This window comes from Gorilla gorilla, chromosome 14, assembly GCF_029281585.2.
Source record: "Gorilla gorilla gorilla isolate KB3781 chromosome 14, NHGRI_mGorGor1-v2.1_pri, whole genome shotgun sequence".
Taxonomy (NCBI): Eukaryota; Metazoa; Chordata; class Mammalia; order Primates; family Hominidae; genus Gorilla; species Gorilla gorilla.
The window spans coordinates 115310692-115326238 of record NC_073238.2 but is presented as its reverse complement, the minus strand read 5'-3'; the positions used below and the strand labels follow the sequence as shown (position 1 = coordinate 115326238).

Below are 15547 nucleotides of genomic sequence, written 5' to 3'. Positions count from 1 at the left end.
CAGCATCTGACAGAAGACGTAAGTGTTACTTCTGCCCAGTTAAATTAGGAATCAGGCCAAAACAGTGGCAGTGGTGCACCAATGTGGCTTGGCCAGTTTGTTTCCTTGAAAAGTTGCTTCAAAGACAGCGGTGTGGGGCCAAACCCAGTGTCCTTTCTCATCAGAATTAACCACTGTTGTTCACACGTGGAGAGAGGAAGAGAAGCCCAAGGAAGGGGTGGGAGCGGGCAGGGAGTTGTGGAATGTTTGGCCTCAGAGGCCGGGAAGGCTGGTGCAGGAGGAGGACTCAGGGCAGCCACAGTGCATCCCCAGAGGTGCCCCTGCCCCAGCCCCGCCCTAGCACAACAGGGTTTGACTCTGTCACTTGCACATGGGCTGGAGCTCTAGGTTTTATCTGCAGGTTCCATCTTCTGCACAAAAGAATAACCAGCCCATGGAGGATGCATGACTGGTTCTTGCTGCTTCCAGGTTTTTCTTTATCTGAGTTATATAGGCCGCCAGCAAGGCCCAGTTTTCTGACCAACAAAAACCACAAGATACTAAATCTTTGCTCCAGTTGGCAGCCAGGGTGGAGCAGGAATAGGCTATGCATAACTCCGTGTGTGTTGAAGGGGACTGGTTGTAAACTTTAATTTTGTCTATCAGAATCACTGAGGGAGCTTGTTAAAGTAGAGATGCCCAGATTTTCTCCAGAAGGGATTGGCTTCGTGGGTTAGGTCAGGTCAGGGAATATGCATTTTTTTTGTTGTTTTTTTATTTTTTTTGTTTTTTTTGAGACGGAGTCTCGCTCTTTCGCCCAGGCTGGAGTGCAGTGGCGCCATCTCAGCTCACTGCAAGCTCCGCCCCCCAGGTTCACGCCATTCTGCCTCAGCCTCCCGAGTAGCTGGGACTATAGGCGCCCGCCACCATGCCCGGCTAATGTTTTGTATTTTTAGTAGAGACGGGGTTTCACCATGTTAGCCAGGATGGTCTTGATCTCCTGACCTTGTGATCCACCCGCCTCGGCTTCCCAAAGTGCTGAGATTACAGGCATGAGCCACCACGCCCAGCTGGAATATGCATTTTTAGCTGGCATCCTGGGTGTTAAACACAGATATCACAGAAGCAGTGCCTTAGTCGTTTCTTAAGAGAAATACCTTTATTTCAGAATCAGGGGCTATATCTTATTTCAATCACTCAGCCTATGTATAAGACCTAAAGGCAGCAACTAGCTAATATCTGTCCAGTGTTATTCACTTCTCTTTTTCTGTTTATTACATGTCATTATCAGTATAATTTTCAATAACAATGGTAAGATAATTTCATGCATATCTCTAGTTTTATAATGTTGGGGAGTTGAATAGCTTCACTATACATTTTTTAAATTTCTAGATTTTACTCCAGAAATAGCTTTTTGAAGAGGGTTTAGTTTTATTTTTTATGAATCTACTTGTGTAGCAGGGGAAGGAGGTGAGGTTTACAGGTTTCCCTTCTAATGACCTTTCCAGCCATCTGTCAGCCTGGGACAGGTCCCAAGTCTCAGTTCTCCTCCAGTGACCCAGCTACAGCGAATCTTCTTGAAGACTTGTCTTATATAATCATTGTATTGATTTTTCTATCATCCCACAGTCTGTAAACTGCTGGAATTTCTATTAAGGGGACAGAACCCAGAGTTCGTTTGGCTTCCAGTTCACGTTGTTCTTCCTCCCCCACCCCCAAGTAAAGTAGAAAATATTCTGTAAAGCAGAATGGAGAAATCAGCTTCCTCTTTCTCTACACATTTTGCATTTTAATTATCAAGGCCAAAGCACTGGGCCTAACTTAAGGAAACAGAAGGTGAAATCTGAAACACAGAACTCACGATGAGATCTTCAGGAGCTACCAAGTGGGGGGACGTGATGTGACTTCCTGAGCCATGGCATCAGCCACCAAGCAAGAATTCCATGTATTTTTTTAGTTAAGGGTTTGAATTTTAAGCAACTGTTTAGGTTTTCCTCTTCTAATGCAAAAATGATACCGGTTGCTAATGGTCAGCTGCATCCCTGGCACTGCTTGTTTCAGGATGTAGTGAGGGGACGTGTTTCCTCGCAGAGCACTGGGCAGGATGTCCCAGAGAAGAGGGGATGTGGTGAGTTGCAGGGCTGGGTGAACAGACCCTCCAGCCCAGCTATCTTGATGGCAGGGCAGGTGTCTGCTCCCTGACAACTCACTTTTTACCCAAGCACTTGCTGTTTTATTTATCATGCACTTGGTAAATCTCCTCAGAGAGCCTGGAGGCTTCTTGAGGTTGGAGCCGAGCCTTTGGTCCCGGTTTTGTATCTCCATTGCTGTCGGGCAGTTACGAAGCACCCAGTTAAGTAGTTGTAAAATGATCAAATGCATCTCTCATTTGGCCCTGAAACGTTCAGGCTTCCAGAACCTATTTTGAGATGTTGATATGCAGAGTGAGTGTTCTCATTATATCTGCGTGGCTCTAAGCACCTTTTTATTCTATCTGAGCAGCCCTTCTTAAAACCTAACAGCAGTCACTTAGCCTCTCTGGGTCTCAGTTTGTTCATCTATAAAATGGAGATAGTTATCTGCCCAACCTCTTGACAAGGTGATACAAAAAAATGCACAACAACATAATTTGCAACTATCAAATGGTTAATATGTATATGTATATATGTATGGGTGTGTGTGTGTGTATATATATATATATTTAGTTTAGTGAGCATTCAATCATTCAGTGAATCTCTAGGGATCATTAGAATGTATTAAAATTTATATTACTTCTTGCCATTTAATTTCCAGTTTCAAGCTAATGTGGTAAAGCAAAAATACAAAAGTAATGTTTTTCAGTGCTTAAATCATTGCTTCCTGTGTTGATTTCTTTTTCTGTAGTGCTAATTCCAGTGGCCCTGTAGCTTAAGTGCAGGTTATGTTGACAGAGTCAGTTTCCTAAGCTCCAGACATTTATGTCACACCTTTATGATATTTTTTTGCCACATCTAGATATTACCTTATTTACTTGACATTTTTATTTAAATAGATTTTTAACACGAATATATTTAAAGGAGAAACAACGCATCATTACTATAAATACAGGGTAACTGAAAGTGAAATAATCATACTAAATCCCAGCTAGATACTATTGCTGGCCAAGGCTCTGAGCTCTCTTAGCTTCAAGGAGAGATTGGCCGGTATGTTAGAGGGTGGGGCCCACACACCACCACGACCAAGTGCAGACTTCAGCCCCAATGCAATCAGAAGGAAGGAGGGAGAATAGAGAATAACTCTCTTCCTGTGTGATTCATGGTTTCAACTTCACATCAGATCTCCCATGTTACCCTTCCTATTCTAGCGGAGGCACAGTGGCCCCTGTGCCCCAGAGCACTCTTGGGTGGCTGCTGTGGCTGAAATGACCTCCGTCCACCCAGGCTTCCTCGCCTAGACATAGAGACTAGCGCTTGTTCCTACCTAGAGACATAATTTGCAAGGCTTTCTCAGTCCTACACCTTTGTTAAATACATTTTGTCTAATATGCTTCAGAACATAATACCTTATTTTTCCCCTTTCTGTTCAGAAAAAAAATATCCCCAACTCTAAATGTGAGTTTATTGGTTCATTGGCATTAAATCGGCTCATTGCCTGGGTCTTTAGTCATCCAGAGACCTCCACAGAAGATCAATTTATAAACAGTTCACTGCTTTCCTGAATGAGGCCATTAGAAGGCTGATTTAATAGATGAACATTTCATGGGCTTTGAATACTCACAGATGCTGCGTTCTAAAGAGGCCCCTCCAACCCCACTCCCAGGCCCAGGTACAGGCCCAGGGGCTGCCCCCGTGACTTGGATAGAGCCAGGCCGACCCACCCACACCTCCTCTCAAACCATCTCTTCCTCCTGACACCCCTTCTTTTGTCCACATGCTGTCGTGTTTTTGTTGCCCTGGCTTGGAAATCTTGACTCATTTTTCCTCCTTTGTCCCCCTGGCCCAGTGCTCTCTGCCTGTTATTCCTCATCCCTGTTCCTTCACACCGGCCTCCTCCTCACCCTGCAGAGTTTGGGTCCAGCCCTTGCTGACAGCAGTGGCCCTCTAACAAGGTGTCAGATCTGAGCCCTTCCCTGTCTTCAGCACCACTGTGTCCCCCAAATTGCTGACTCCTCAATGTCCTGAATGATGTTCATCCTCACAGGCATCTGAGAACTTAGCTGAATGAATAAATGAATTTAGCAACACTAGAAAACTCCTAGCTTTTTATCCCTAAGCCATTTCTCTCTAGTTAACACTACTTCATTTACAGGTTGGGAAGCATTTTTAAGTACATGTGGTTCCCTGGCCTTCGTATGTCTCAAGTTTTAGGTTTTAAATGGAAATGTTTGAAAATCATCAGAAACAGCCCAGAGAGTCAGAAACCACTGCAAAACTACACAACCCATTTGACTTTTTTTCTGCAGCCTTCCTGATACGGCCGGAGTCTTGACCCTCTTGGAAGGAGTTTCAGCCCCTGAAACTTGGAATGTAGACACTACACTGACTTTGAACTGACATCCCATATGTTGTCCTGATGTCTTTCTTAAGTCCCTCTTGGATGACATTTCTAAAATATAAATGTTTCTCTGCCAGCTCTGTCCGAAAGGTCATGGTTTTGGAGATGGTCCCCCACATTCTCAGCCAATTTCTCAGGGGTACCACAGGCCATACAGGGCAAAGGAACTGGTGGTCTTGCACATTATAAAATGCACAGTCCCAGATATGGGAAGCCCACCTGGAAAAAATTCATGTATGACCCAGGTAGAAGGCACAAAAACTATCCTCACACCAACAAATTTGTTTGGTTAAGCTCAATGTGTGATACCGATTTTTTTTTTTTTTTTTTTTGAGACAGAGTCTTGCTCTCTTGCCCAGGCTGGAGTGCAGTGGCACAGTCTCGGCTCACCGCAATCTCCACCTCTTGGATTGGAGCAATTCTCCTGCCTCAGCCTCCCAAGTAGCTGGGATTACAGGCACGTACCACCACACCTGGCTAATTTTTGTATTTTTAGTAGAGACGGGTTTTCACCATGTTGACCAGGCTGGTCTCGAACTCCTGACTTCAAGTGATCTGCCCACCTTGGCTTCCCAAAGTGTTGGGATTACAGGCATGAGCCACCATGCCCAGCATGTGATACTGATGAAAGCATGCTCCCCTTAAGGAATGTGAAGGTGGATGGAGTGAACAGCGCCCCCAGGGCACATGTCAATAAAAACAGGTTAGGCGTCTTTATTTCTCAGCATTATGGTAGAAGGGACCAGCCAGCCATCAGTTTTTAGCAGTGATCAGGGTAGGAAGACACTTTGCCCTGCCTCTTAGGGGCCAGGTTGGAAGTGAGTATGACTTGGAAGAAATGCAAGGCTGTACAAGAATCGATTCACACCCATCAGGGGCATTTGGTCATGGTCATGTGCAGTACTGTGACAATGTAGTTGACAGGTGGCCATTCCTTCCTCTTTTCTGCGCATTCTTTCCAGATGGATGGGGCTGCTTCTGGGCGGCCCAGAGTGTTGTAGGTTCTTGAGGGAGAGGAAATGGGCCTCAACTGCTACCCCAAGAGCTCTGGAAATGGCATTGGCATGGGTGTGCTCCACGGCTCAGCCTTCTCCTGTTCCCTGGGCCTCCTGTCGTCATCACGCACCCTGACCTGGGCGACTTGCATAACATTACAGAAGTCCAACCACTGCAGGGAGGCAGGTGGTGGCACTCACGAACATGTTCATCCCCTCTCTGCGGCCACCACTCCCTCCCACTGCCGCTTGTCAGCCTCTCTTTGGCAGAGCGTGGCCCCGCTGGGCCTTCCGAGTGTTTCTGGAGGAATGCATTGATACAAAAGGAGGAGGTTAAAAGTTTGAAAACCGTAGGTGATAAAACTGGGAACTGCTTTTGCTTCATGTACAATAAATATCTTCCTTTTTATGTTTCTCATTTTTTAGGAATCTGAAGCTTTATTCCTCAAGGCAATTAAAGCAAATCCAAATGCTGCAAGTTACCATGGTAATTTGGGTAAGAAAAATGTTCAACTGGAATCGTGTTGAAATTTTGTTGCTTTAATGAAGTGGGTGCATGTCTATAAAATTAATGTTGGGAGAGTAGTGTTTTCAAAGCTAGCCTGGCTTTAAAATGTGGTTCTGTTATTGCATTGAAAAGATAGCAAAGTGATAGCCACACTTACAAATCTCAATTGCATGACCAGAACAGCCCCAAAGTATGCCCACTCTATCACCTTCTCATGATGAAACTCAGATTGTCCTTCTTTGTGTTAAGCTGAGAAGGGTGAGATTGGATCAAGAGAATGAGGCTATGGTTGCGAAGAGTTCTCCTAGTAAATTAATCGTAGGTACTTTGGAAGCTTGCCATTGAACTTACCTCCTTTTCCTTCCTTCTTACAGAGTAGACCTTCCCCTTCCAGCCTGGTCTTCTGCTTTATATCCTCTTATGCCTTGGCTAAAATGCATTTATAATCATTTATTCCCTAGAATTCATTTCTTGCATTTGTACGTCTCCATAGTTAAGATGTTCAGAGCATAGCATGTTGATGTTTAGAATGCTCACAGAAATGTTTTTTCACCAAAGCCGTTCTCTACCAACTCTGAAGCTTCTCTTCACAAAAGCCAGAAAGCGTCCACAGATGCTCTTCTGCCCATATAGAAAGTTAATTTTACTAACAAAATCACTGTCATGATCAGAGGCTAATCATCCTAATGATTAGGTTTACCGTAACTATCATTTTAGGGTCAGCTCTTGATATCAGAGGCCTTTTTTCCAAATGGACCCAAACAAGCTATTACTTCCCCAAATGGTGTAAGGAAATATTTAAAATAAACAGCTGAACTTCTGCATAGTCAGGGCTCTGGGCAGTGCCTAGCATCCATCACCCCCACCTCCCATACCCAGCCTTGCTTCCTGGAAATTTCATGGCAGCACTAAGACATTGCATGTACTCTTCTTTTTGCTTCTTTATGTAATAATGTTACTATAGGCAGATGTATCTTATCTAGTGCTATGAAGAGCCCTAGGAGTAACTGGCAGTAAATGGATAATCATCACGGAGTGTGATTACAATAAATAGAGTTTTCAGTACAAACAATATTGTTTCATACAATTGACTTTTGAAAACTGTTTGCATAGGATCTGTAATATTTCTTTGTCCAAGAGGGTAGGAATACGGCACGTTACTCAGAAGCATTCCCAGTGAAATTTATCTCCTGCTATTTCAGCTGTGCTTTATCATCGCTGGGGACATCTAGACTTGGCCAAGAAACACTATGAAATCTCCTTGCAGCTTGACCCCATGGCATCAGGAACTAAGGAGAATTACGGTCTGCTAAGAAGAAAGCTAGAACTAATGCAAAAGAAAGATGTCTGATCCTTTTCCTTCATGTTTTGAGTTTGAGTGTGTGTGTGCATGAGGCATATCATTAATAGTATGTGGTTACATTTAACCATTTAAAAGTCTTAGACATGTTATTTTACTGATTTTTTTCTATGAAAACAAAGACATGCAAAAAGATTATAGCACCAGCAATATACTCTTGAATGCTTGATATGATTTTTCATTGAAATTGTATTTTTTCAGACAACTCAAATGTAATTCTAAAATTCCAAAAATGTCTTTTTTAATTAAACAGAAAAAGAGAAAAAATTATCTTGAGCAACTTTTAGTAGAATTGAGCTTACATTTGGGATCTGAGCCTTGTCGTGTATGGACTAGCACTATTAAACTTCAATTATGACCAAGAAAGGATACACTGGCCCCTACAATTTGTATAAATACTGAACATGTCTATATATTAGCATTTTTATTTAATGAAAAAGCAAATTAAGTTTTTTTATCTCTTTTTTTAAAAACAATATACTGTGAACTTTGTAAGGAAATATTTATTTGTATTTTTATGTTTTGAATAGGGCAAATAATCGAATGAGGAATGGAAGTTTTAACGTAGTATATCTATATGCTTTTCCCCATAGGAAGAAATTGACTCTTGCAGTTTTTGGATGCTCTGACTTGTGCTATTTCAATACATAGGAGATTATGTAATGTAATATTTTACATAAACGGTTACTATCAATTGAAAGTTCAAGCCATGCTTTAGGCAAGAGCAGGCAGCCTCACATCTTTATTTTTGTTACATCCAAGGTGAAGAGGGCAACACATCTGTGTAAGCTGCTTTTTAGTGTGTTTAACTGAAAAGCCGTTTTCCATTTTGCTTAATGTAACTACAGACATTATCCAGAAAATGCAAAATTTTCTCTCAAATGGGGCCACATTCGGGAAATTCGTGGTATTTTTAAGATTGAGTTGTTCCTGCTGTTTTTTATTTGATCCAAACAATGTTTTGTTTTGTTCTTCTCTGTATGCTGTTGACCTAATGATTTATGCAATCTATGTAATTTCTTATGCAGTAAAATTACTACACAAACTAGCATGAAAATGTCATATTGCCTTCTTAATCAATAATTTTCAAGTAGTGAACTTTGTATCCTCCTTTACCTTAAAATGAAATCAGAGTGACCAAATCATCTTTTATGTGGCTTCTGTGTGACTTGGGGACCATTTCATAGAATTGCACTACAGTGTTTTCCAAGTTCAGAGAACAGAGTGAGTAGATCCACACTGAGAGGAATGTGATTCTCTGGACTCACTTGTTGGGGGCAGGTCTGGGTAGTGTTTCAGTCAGTGATTGTAACTTCTGGTGTTTGAAATGTATCAAGAAATAAAGTGCTGTGTTTAAAATATTTCTTTTTTTTTTTTTGAGATGGAGTCTTGCTCTGTCTCCCAGGCTGGAGTGCAGTGGCACCATCTCAGCTCACTGCAACCTCCGCCTCCCAGGTTCAAGCGATCCTCCTGCCTCAGCCTCCCGAGTAGCTGGGATTACAGGCATGCACCAACATGCCTGGCTAATTTTTGTATTTTTAGTAGAGACGGGGTTTCACCACGTTGGTCAGGCTGGTCTCGAACTCCTGACCTCAAGTGATTCACCCACTTCGTCTTCCCAAAGTGCTGGGATTACAGGTATAAGCCACCATACCCAGCCTTCAAATATTTCTTAAATGGTCCCAAAACAACAGTAGTAATTTATAGCTCTCTTTAGTGGCTAAGACCATCTTCCTCTTATTTATGTTCCTATAGTGCTTCACTTGTCATACAATAGATGCATTATATGCTTTGTTGATTTTTTTTTTAAAGCAAACTTCTTTTTTTGAAACAGTACTTGTCTATTGAGAGTAATCAAAAAATGATGTTTCTTACAAAAGCCCCTTCAGGATCCTTCTTTTTTCCTACCGATTCTAAGACTAGTGCCAAATCAAGTTGTGCAAATCTGGACCCCTGCCTACCGACAAATTCCCTCAGCCTTCACTGCTTCAGCTTCCAGCATTTCCATCGTAGCTGTTCTCTTTCCAGAGAACACAGTGATTAATTTGATTGACATTTCAGGAAGTCTTTGATCTGTGCAGATTTTGGAAGCATAACACACTGGCTCCCTTTTCTTCTTTTTCCATCTTAAGGCAGCCACCCTCTTTGTTTCTTCGGTTTCCTTTCAAACAAGACTGAAGTGGAAGGCCGCCTCGCAGTTCTTCTCTTATTTGGAGTCTTTTACTATTTTAATGTTTTTATTGCTAATGACAGTTGGGAGGCAGGTGTCAAAACAAACATGGGGAAGTCACAAGTTTGAGAAATCTCATCATCCTTCTCTTCCTTGGTAGCGAACATCAACAAATCTGGAAAGAGGCTTGGAGCTGGGTGTTGGTTTGTTGGGTGGTTTAACATATGTAGCACATGTGAAAATGCAGCACTTCTTCCCTGTTCTTGTTTGGATTTTTACAAATTTAAATGCAGACTTAACATTTGTTTCTCTCCGAGTTCATCCTGTCAGACGTAGCCTACAGGCCTTGACAGGACCCCTTGAGGTTCTCATTCTGTCACATTGCTTACAGATGTTCTTTCTCCTTTTTTTTCTTTTTCTTTTTTTTTTTGTTTTTTTCTTGTTTTTTTTTTTTTGAGACAGGGTCTCACTCTGTCACCCAGGCTGGAGTGCAGTGGTGTGATCTTGGCTCACTGCAACCTCTGCTTCCCGGATTCAAGTGATTCTCCCACCTCAGCCTGCTGAGTAGCTGGGACTACAGGCACGCACCACCATGCCTGGATAATTTTTATATTTTTTGTAGAGACAGGGTTTTGCCACATTGCCCAGGCTGGTCTTGAACTCCTGGGCTCAACTGACCCACCTGCCCTGGTCTCACAGTGCTGGGATTACAGGCATGAGCCACTGTGCCAGGCCATTCTTCACATTTTATTTCAAATTATTGACAAAATATCGGAACAGAAGACTGAGCCCTCCACCAAAGCACTGGACATCTATGTCCATATTCACACCCAACCAGCCTGGACTTTGGGGTGAGAAAACCCAGACTTGGACCTGGGGCTCTCCCACTGCAGTATGATACGTAAGGCATTGAGCATTGCTCAGGCGCCAGTTTCCTATCTGTACAGTGGTGATAAGATCCCTCATAGCCATAACGTGGGGAGCCCAGTAGACCCTCCATAGGTGATAGCTTGGACTTTTGAAAGAGGGGCTCTGTTGGGAGTACACAGATCCGGCCTTAGATACCTTTATTCCCCATTCACTCAACACATACTAAGTGCTATGTACCAGATACTTTCTTAGGCTGTCTGAATACTAAGGTGGGTGGAAGAGGACACGGTCTCTTGCCCTCAGCAGTGGACAGTCCAGTAAGAGAAAACAATGATCAAAGAGTCACATGAGTAGTAGCTGAGGAGGGAGGCCTGCTCTAACCTGGAGAGTCAAGAAAGTGCTCCCTGGGAAGGTGGCTTCCGGATGGAGATTGACAGGCAGAGGGGAGGAAGATCACTCCAGGCTGGCTGTTCTCAACCAGGGGAGATGTCACCCTTGGGGGCAGGGGGCATTTGGCAAGGCCATTTGGCCTTGCCAAAAAGGGGATATTTTTGATTGTTAAAACTGATTGGGAAGTGATAGGGGAGAGAGAGGCTGCTGCTGTACATGCAATATGCACAGGACAACCCCCTACAAAAATCACCTGGCCTAAAACATCAGTAGTCCCAAGGTTGAGAAAACGTGGACCACACAGAAGCAACAGCATCTGCAAAGGCCCTGCTGTGGGAAAGCTGAAGTCTGAGGAGGCCGGGGAGGGTGCTTGAGAAGGCTGGCCTTGGTGATGAGCCAGCTCATACAGGGTTCACAGACCACGTGGTGCTTACCTTAAACTGGGGGAGAATCCAAAGCAAGTCAGTGACATGATCCAAGTTAGTGAGGTTTTGACAAGGTCACTTGGCTGCTGGTGAGAAGAGAATTGGAGAGAGGCTAAGGATATAAGCAGAGAAGCCAAGAGACCATCCCAGGTGTCAGCGTCGAAATGAAGGTGGCTCTATGCAGCCAGGTGGCAGTGGGGCTGGAGAAATGTGGACAGTTTAGAGTAATGATAAGGAGTCAATCAACTAGTCATGGGCAGGAGGTGGGTGGTAGGGGAATGAGAGGCACTAAATAAAATTCGGCGCAGAAGCCACTGAGGGAGAAGCTGGCCTTAAACTGGAGAGAGAAGGTTCTTGAGAAGAAACAAGATAGGGCCCCAAATCACGTAGAGTTTGGCCCTACAAAAAAGGAAATAAGGCTCCTGTATGTATGTTAAGAGGTCCAGATGGGAACAGATGTAGGCACCTCTGCACATTCATACAGTTGGGTAAGCCCCAGTTGCAGCATTCAGTGGTCATATTACAAGAAGTTCCACCTGACTCTCAACTTCTTCATATGAAAAAAAAGGCCGGTGCGGTAGCTCATGCCTGTAATCCCAGCACTTTGTGAGGCCAAAGCAGGTGGATCACCTGAAGTCAGGAGTTCCAGACCAGCCTGACCAATACGGTAAAAATACAAAAATTAGCCAGGCCTGGTGGCGTGTGCTTGTAGCTCCAGTTACTCGAGAGGCTGAGACAGGAGAACTGCTTGAACCCAGGAGGCGGAGGTTGCAGTGAGCCGAGATCAGGCCACTGCACTCCAGCCTGGGTGACAGAGAAAGACTCTGTCTCAAAAAAAAAAAAAAAAAAAAAATTAAAAAAAAAAAGCAGGTAATGTCTAATTTGCAAGGTTGTTGTGAAGGTTCAAGTTAATATAATAAAATGTCTACAGCTGTCCTGTCCAGTAAGGTAGCCACTCACCACATGTGGCTAGTGAGCACTACACACATGGCCAGTTCATGTCAAGGTGTGCTATAAATGTAAAATACACGGTGGATTTTGAAGACCTGGCATGAAAGACTAATGTGAGATCTCAATAAAGTTTATTTTGATTACATGTTGAAATATTTAGATATATTGGGTTAAATAAAACGTTAAAATTATTTTCCCCTTTTTTTAACTTTTTAATGTGGTTACCAAATTTAAAATTACATCTATGGCTTGCTTTGGAGCTCACTTGATATTTCCAATGGGTAGCACTGATCTAGAGTACAGTAGGAGCTGGGTATACAGTACCTACCTCGCAATCTAATTTGTGTTTTTAAAAAGAATATTTATTGCATCTAATTATTGCAATCTAATTAATGTTTTCATTCTTGGACTCCTACAAGGTCTATATTTCTCATCTTTGTCCCTAAAGCTTTCCTAAGTGGACCAGTCCGATGCCCTTTGGAAAACTGGATTCCGCAGGCCTATCGTGATTATGTGATTAGGAAACAGCCATAGCTGATGAGGAAGACTCTTCCTTATAGACTAATTATAGCTAATACATGATGAAAGAATGGGAATTAGGAAATCATCCTTTTTTTTTCTGGTCCCCAAGGAACCAATTGATTCAAACAGAGATCAGCAATAAATAAAATCATTGATGGGAAACTGCACTGGAGGGACCAGGCTGTCACCAGCCGAACCCACTGACCAATTTCTTTTTTTTTTTTTTTTTTTTTTTAAGACAGAGTCTTGCTCTGTCCCACAGGCTGGAGTGCAATGATGCAATCTCTGCTCACTGCAACCTCCGCATCCTGGGTTCAAGCAATTCTCCTGCCTCAGCCTCCTAAATAGCTGGGATTACAGGCATGCACCACCATGCCCGGCTAATTTTTGTATTTTTAGTAGAGATGGGGTTTCACCATGTTGGCCAAGCTGATCTTGAACTCCTGACCTCAAGTGATCTGACCACCTCGGTTCCCAAAGCGCTGGGATTACAGGCGTGAGCCACTGTGCCCAGCCCCACTGACCAATTTCACAATCATTAAGAATGGGACACCCAGATGTGTGTCTCCCACTGTGATGCTGCATACAGTACATTGAGCCTCTCAGGATGTATCCTTGCCAAAAACAAAAACAAAAAAGGCAGTTCCACCCGAATCTAACCAAAATCTGCCTTTTTTGATGCCTAATGTTAAGAAAAAAAAATGCAAAGTGACATTTTTGAGAACGTAAGTAGTAAATTTGTCATGATAATGCTATTATGATTACATAGAATATGTGTATTTTTAAGATAGAAATACATACTGAGTCTGTAGAGGTAAAATGTTAGGAGGTCTGGGATTTGCAATAATTAAAAGAAAAAGGAAGGGAAAGGAGGGAGGAGAGGAGAGGGGGGGAAAGAAAGAAGAATGGATGGATCTCTGCTTATCTTTCCTGACACCATTCTTGCAAATGGTCCCTTTCATATTGTCCTGGGGCAAGTCATATTTTTGTCTTTTCGGTAAATCTTTTAAATATCTTTGTTTAATGGTGAACTTCCTGATTTTATTACTGGTTTTAGGTGCCTGCCCATCTTTTCCGTCCCTGGAATCACAATCCAAATTGCATTTTTGAGAGCTGACAGCTTCCCTATCCTCTTGAGATATTTACTTAGCTTCTGGAAACGTGCCTTCCTGAAGCTTTTGGTTCAAGTTAGTTGCACCTGCACAGCCGTTTCTGCTTCAGCTTTCACAAATTGACTGTATAGCCACTTTGTCCCGCAGTTGCTATTATTTTCACTTTACCAACGCACTTCCAATTGTTGATTAGAAATAGTTTGTGCAGTGGCTCATACCTGTAATCCCAGCATTTTGGGAGGCCGAGGCAGGTGGATAACCTGAGGTCAGGAGTTTGAGACCAGTCTGGCCTACATGGCAAAACCCCATCTGTACTAAAAATACAAAAATTAGCCAGTCCTGGTGGCTCAAGCCTGTAATCCCAGCTACTCGGGAGGCTGAGGCAGGAGAATCGCTTGAACCCGGGAGGCAGAGGTTGCAGTGAGCGGAGATTGTGCCACTCCATTCCAGCCTGGACCACAGAGTGAGACTCCATCTCAAAAAAAAAAAAAAATAGTTTGTTCCAGTTATTACCCCCAAAACTTAGTGGCTTAAAATAACAGTTTAATTTGCTTATTGTGATGGTTTTGTTTTTTGAGACAGAGTCTCACTTTTTTGGCCCAGGCTGGAATGCAGTGGCTCACTGCAACCTCTGCTTCCCGGGTTCAAGTTATTCTCCTGCCTCAGCCTCCCTAGTAGCTGGGATTACAGGAGCATGCCACCATGCCTGGCTAATTTTTGTATTTTTAATATGGGTGGGGTTTTGCCACATTGGCCAGGCTGGTCTCAAACTCCTGACCTCAGGTGATCCACCCACCTCAGCCTCCCAAAGTGCTGGGAGTACAGGCATGAGCCACTTCACCTGGCCTGTGATGGTTCATTTTATATGTCAACTTGAGTAGGTAGGTCATGGGGTGCCCAGATATTTGGTCAACCATCTTTATCCTGATTAATACACTCATGCATCTGCAAGTTGGGCTGGATTCATCCCCAATAGGTCCTGTCTTGCTCCATGCCACATGAGCTGGGGTGGCACAAAGACTGGGACCTGGAATGAATCATCTGTGGTCTTGGTCACCCACATCTGGCAGTTTGTGCTATTGGCTGTGAGCTCATCTGGAGCCGAGACCTGGAATGCCAACACGTGGCCTCTCCATGTGGCTGCTTAGGCTTCTTCACAGCATGGTGGCTGAGTTCCAAGAGAGTCAAGCAGAAGCTATGTCACCTTTTCTGACCTAGCTTTGGCAGTCACAAAGTGTCTCCTGCCATCATCATAGGTCCATTCAGATTCAAGAGGAGGGAACGCAGACCTCACTTCTCCATGGGAGGGATGTCAACATCACGTTGTAAAAAGAGCACGTGGAATGGGAAATTTTGTGATGGCATCTTAGAAACCCAATTTCCCCCATAGACCTACATAGCATCTACCTTCCTCTTCTAGATTATTCTTGGGAAATTAAAACGTCAGCATGTCGAGTCAGTCTTAACAGAGGCTCTGCCAAAGACGACATCCAGCAGGTATTCACATCACTGGAGCATCCCTCCAGGCACTCTATGTTGAATTGGTGCCAATTTGGGGATTTGTATTTTGAGGCATATCACTCATTTCCCCCACTCAACCACGCAGACAGTACTGACCTCCTGCAATAACATCACAGATCTCCATTTCTCTCTTCATCCTCTTCCAGTTGGCTTCCACCTTTAGGGTCATGCACTTCCACACAGGTGCCTATCTTTTGGATTAATGAGCCTC

The 15547-nt window shown here is 43.4% G+C and overlaps 1 protein-coding gene across 9 annotated transcripts in view; it reads left to right on the top strand.

The window, feature by feature from the left end:
• Positions 1-8426, top strand: part of TMTC4 (transmembrane O-mannosyltransferase targeting cadherins 4) — a 69703-nt gene extending 61277 nt beyond the window's left edge. For 8 of the 9 annotated variants that reach the window (XM_019039873.4, XM_019039872.4, XM_055359442.2 and 5 more), the window contains 2 exons: positions 5934-6003; positions 7218-8426. In XM_019039873.4, the coding sequence (XP_018895418.4) occupies positions 5934-6003; positions 7218-7366 (219 nt within the window). In that variant the 3' untranslated portion in view covers positions 7367-8426. The other variant, XM_055359445.2, reaches the window with a different exon arrangement.
• Positions 8427-15547: the final 7121 nt, after the last annotated feature.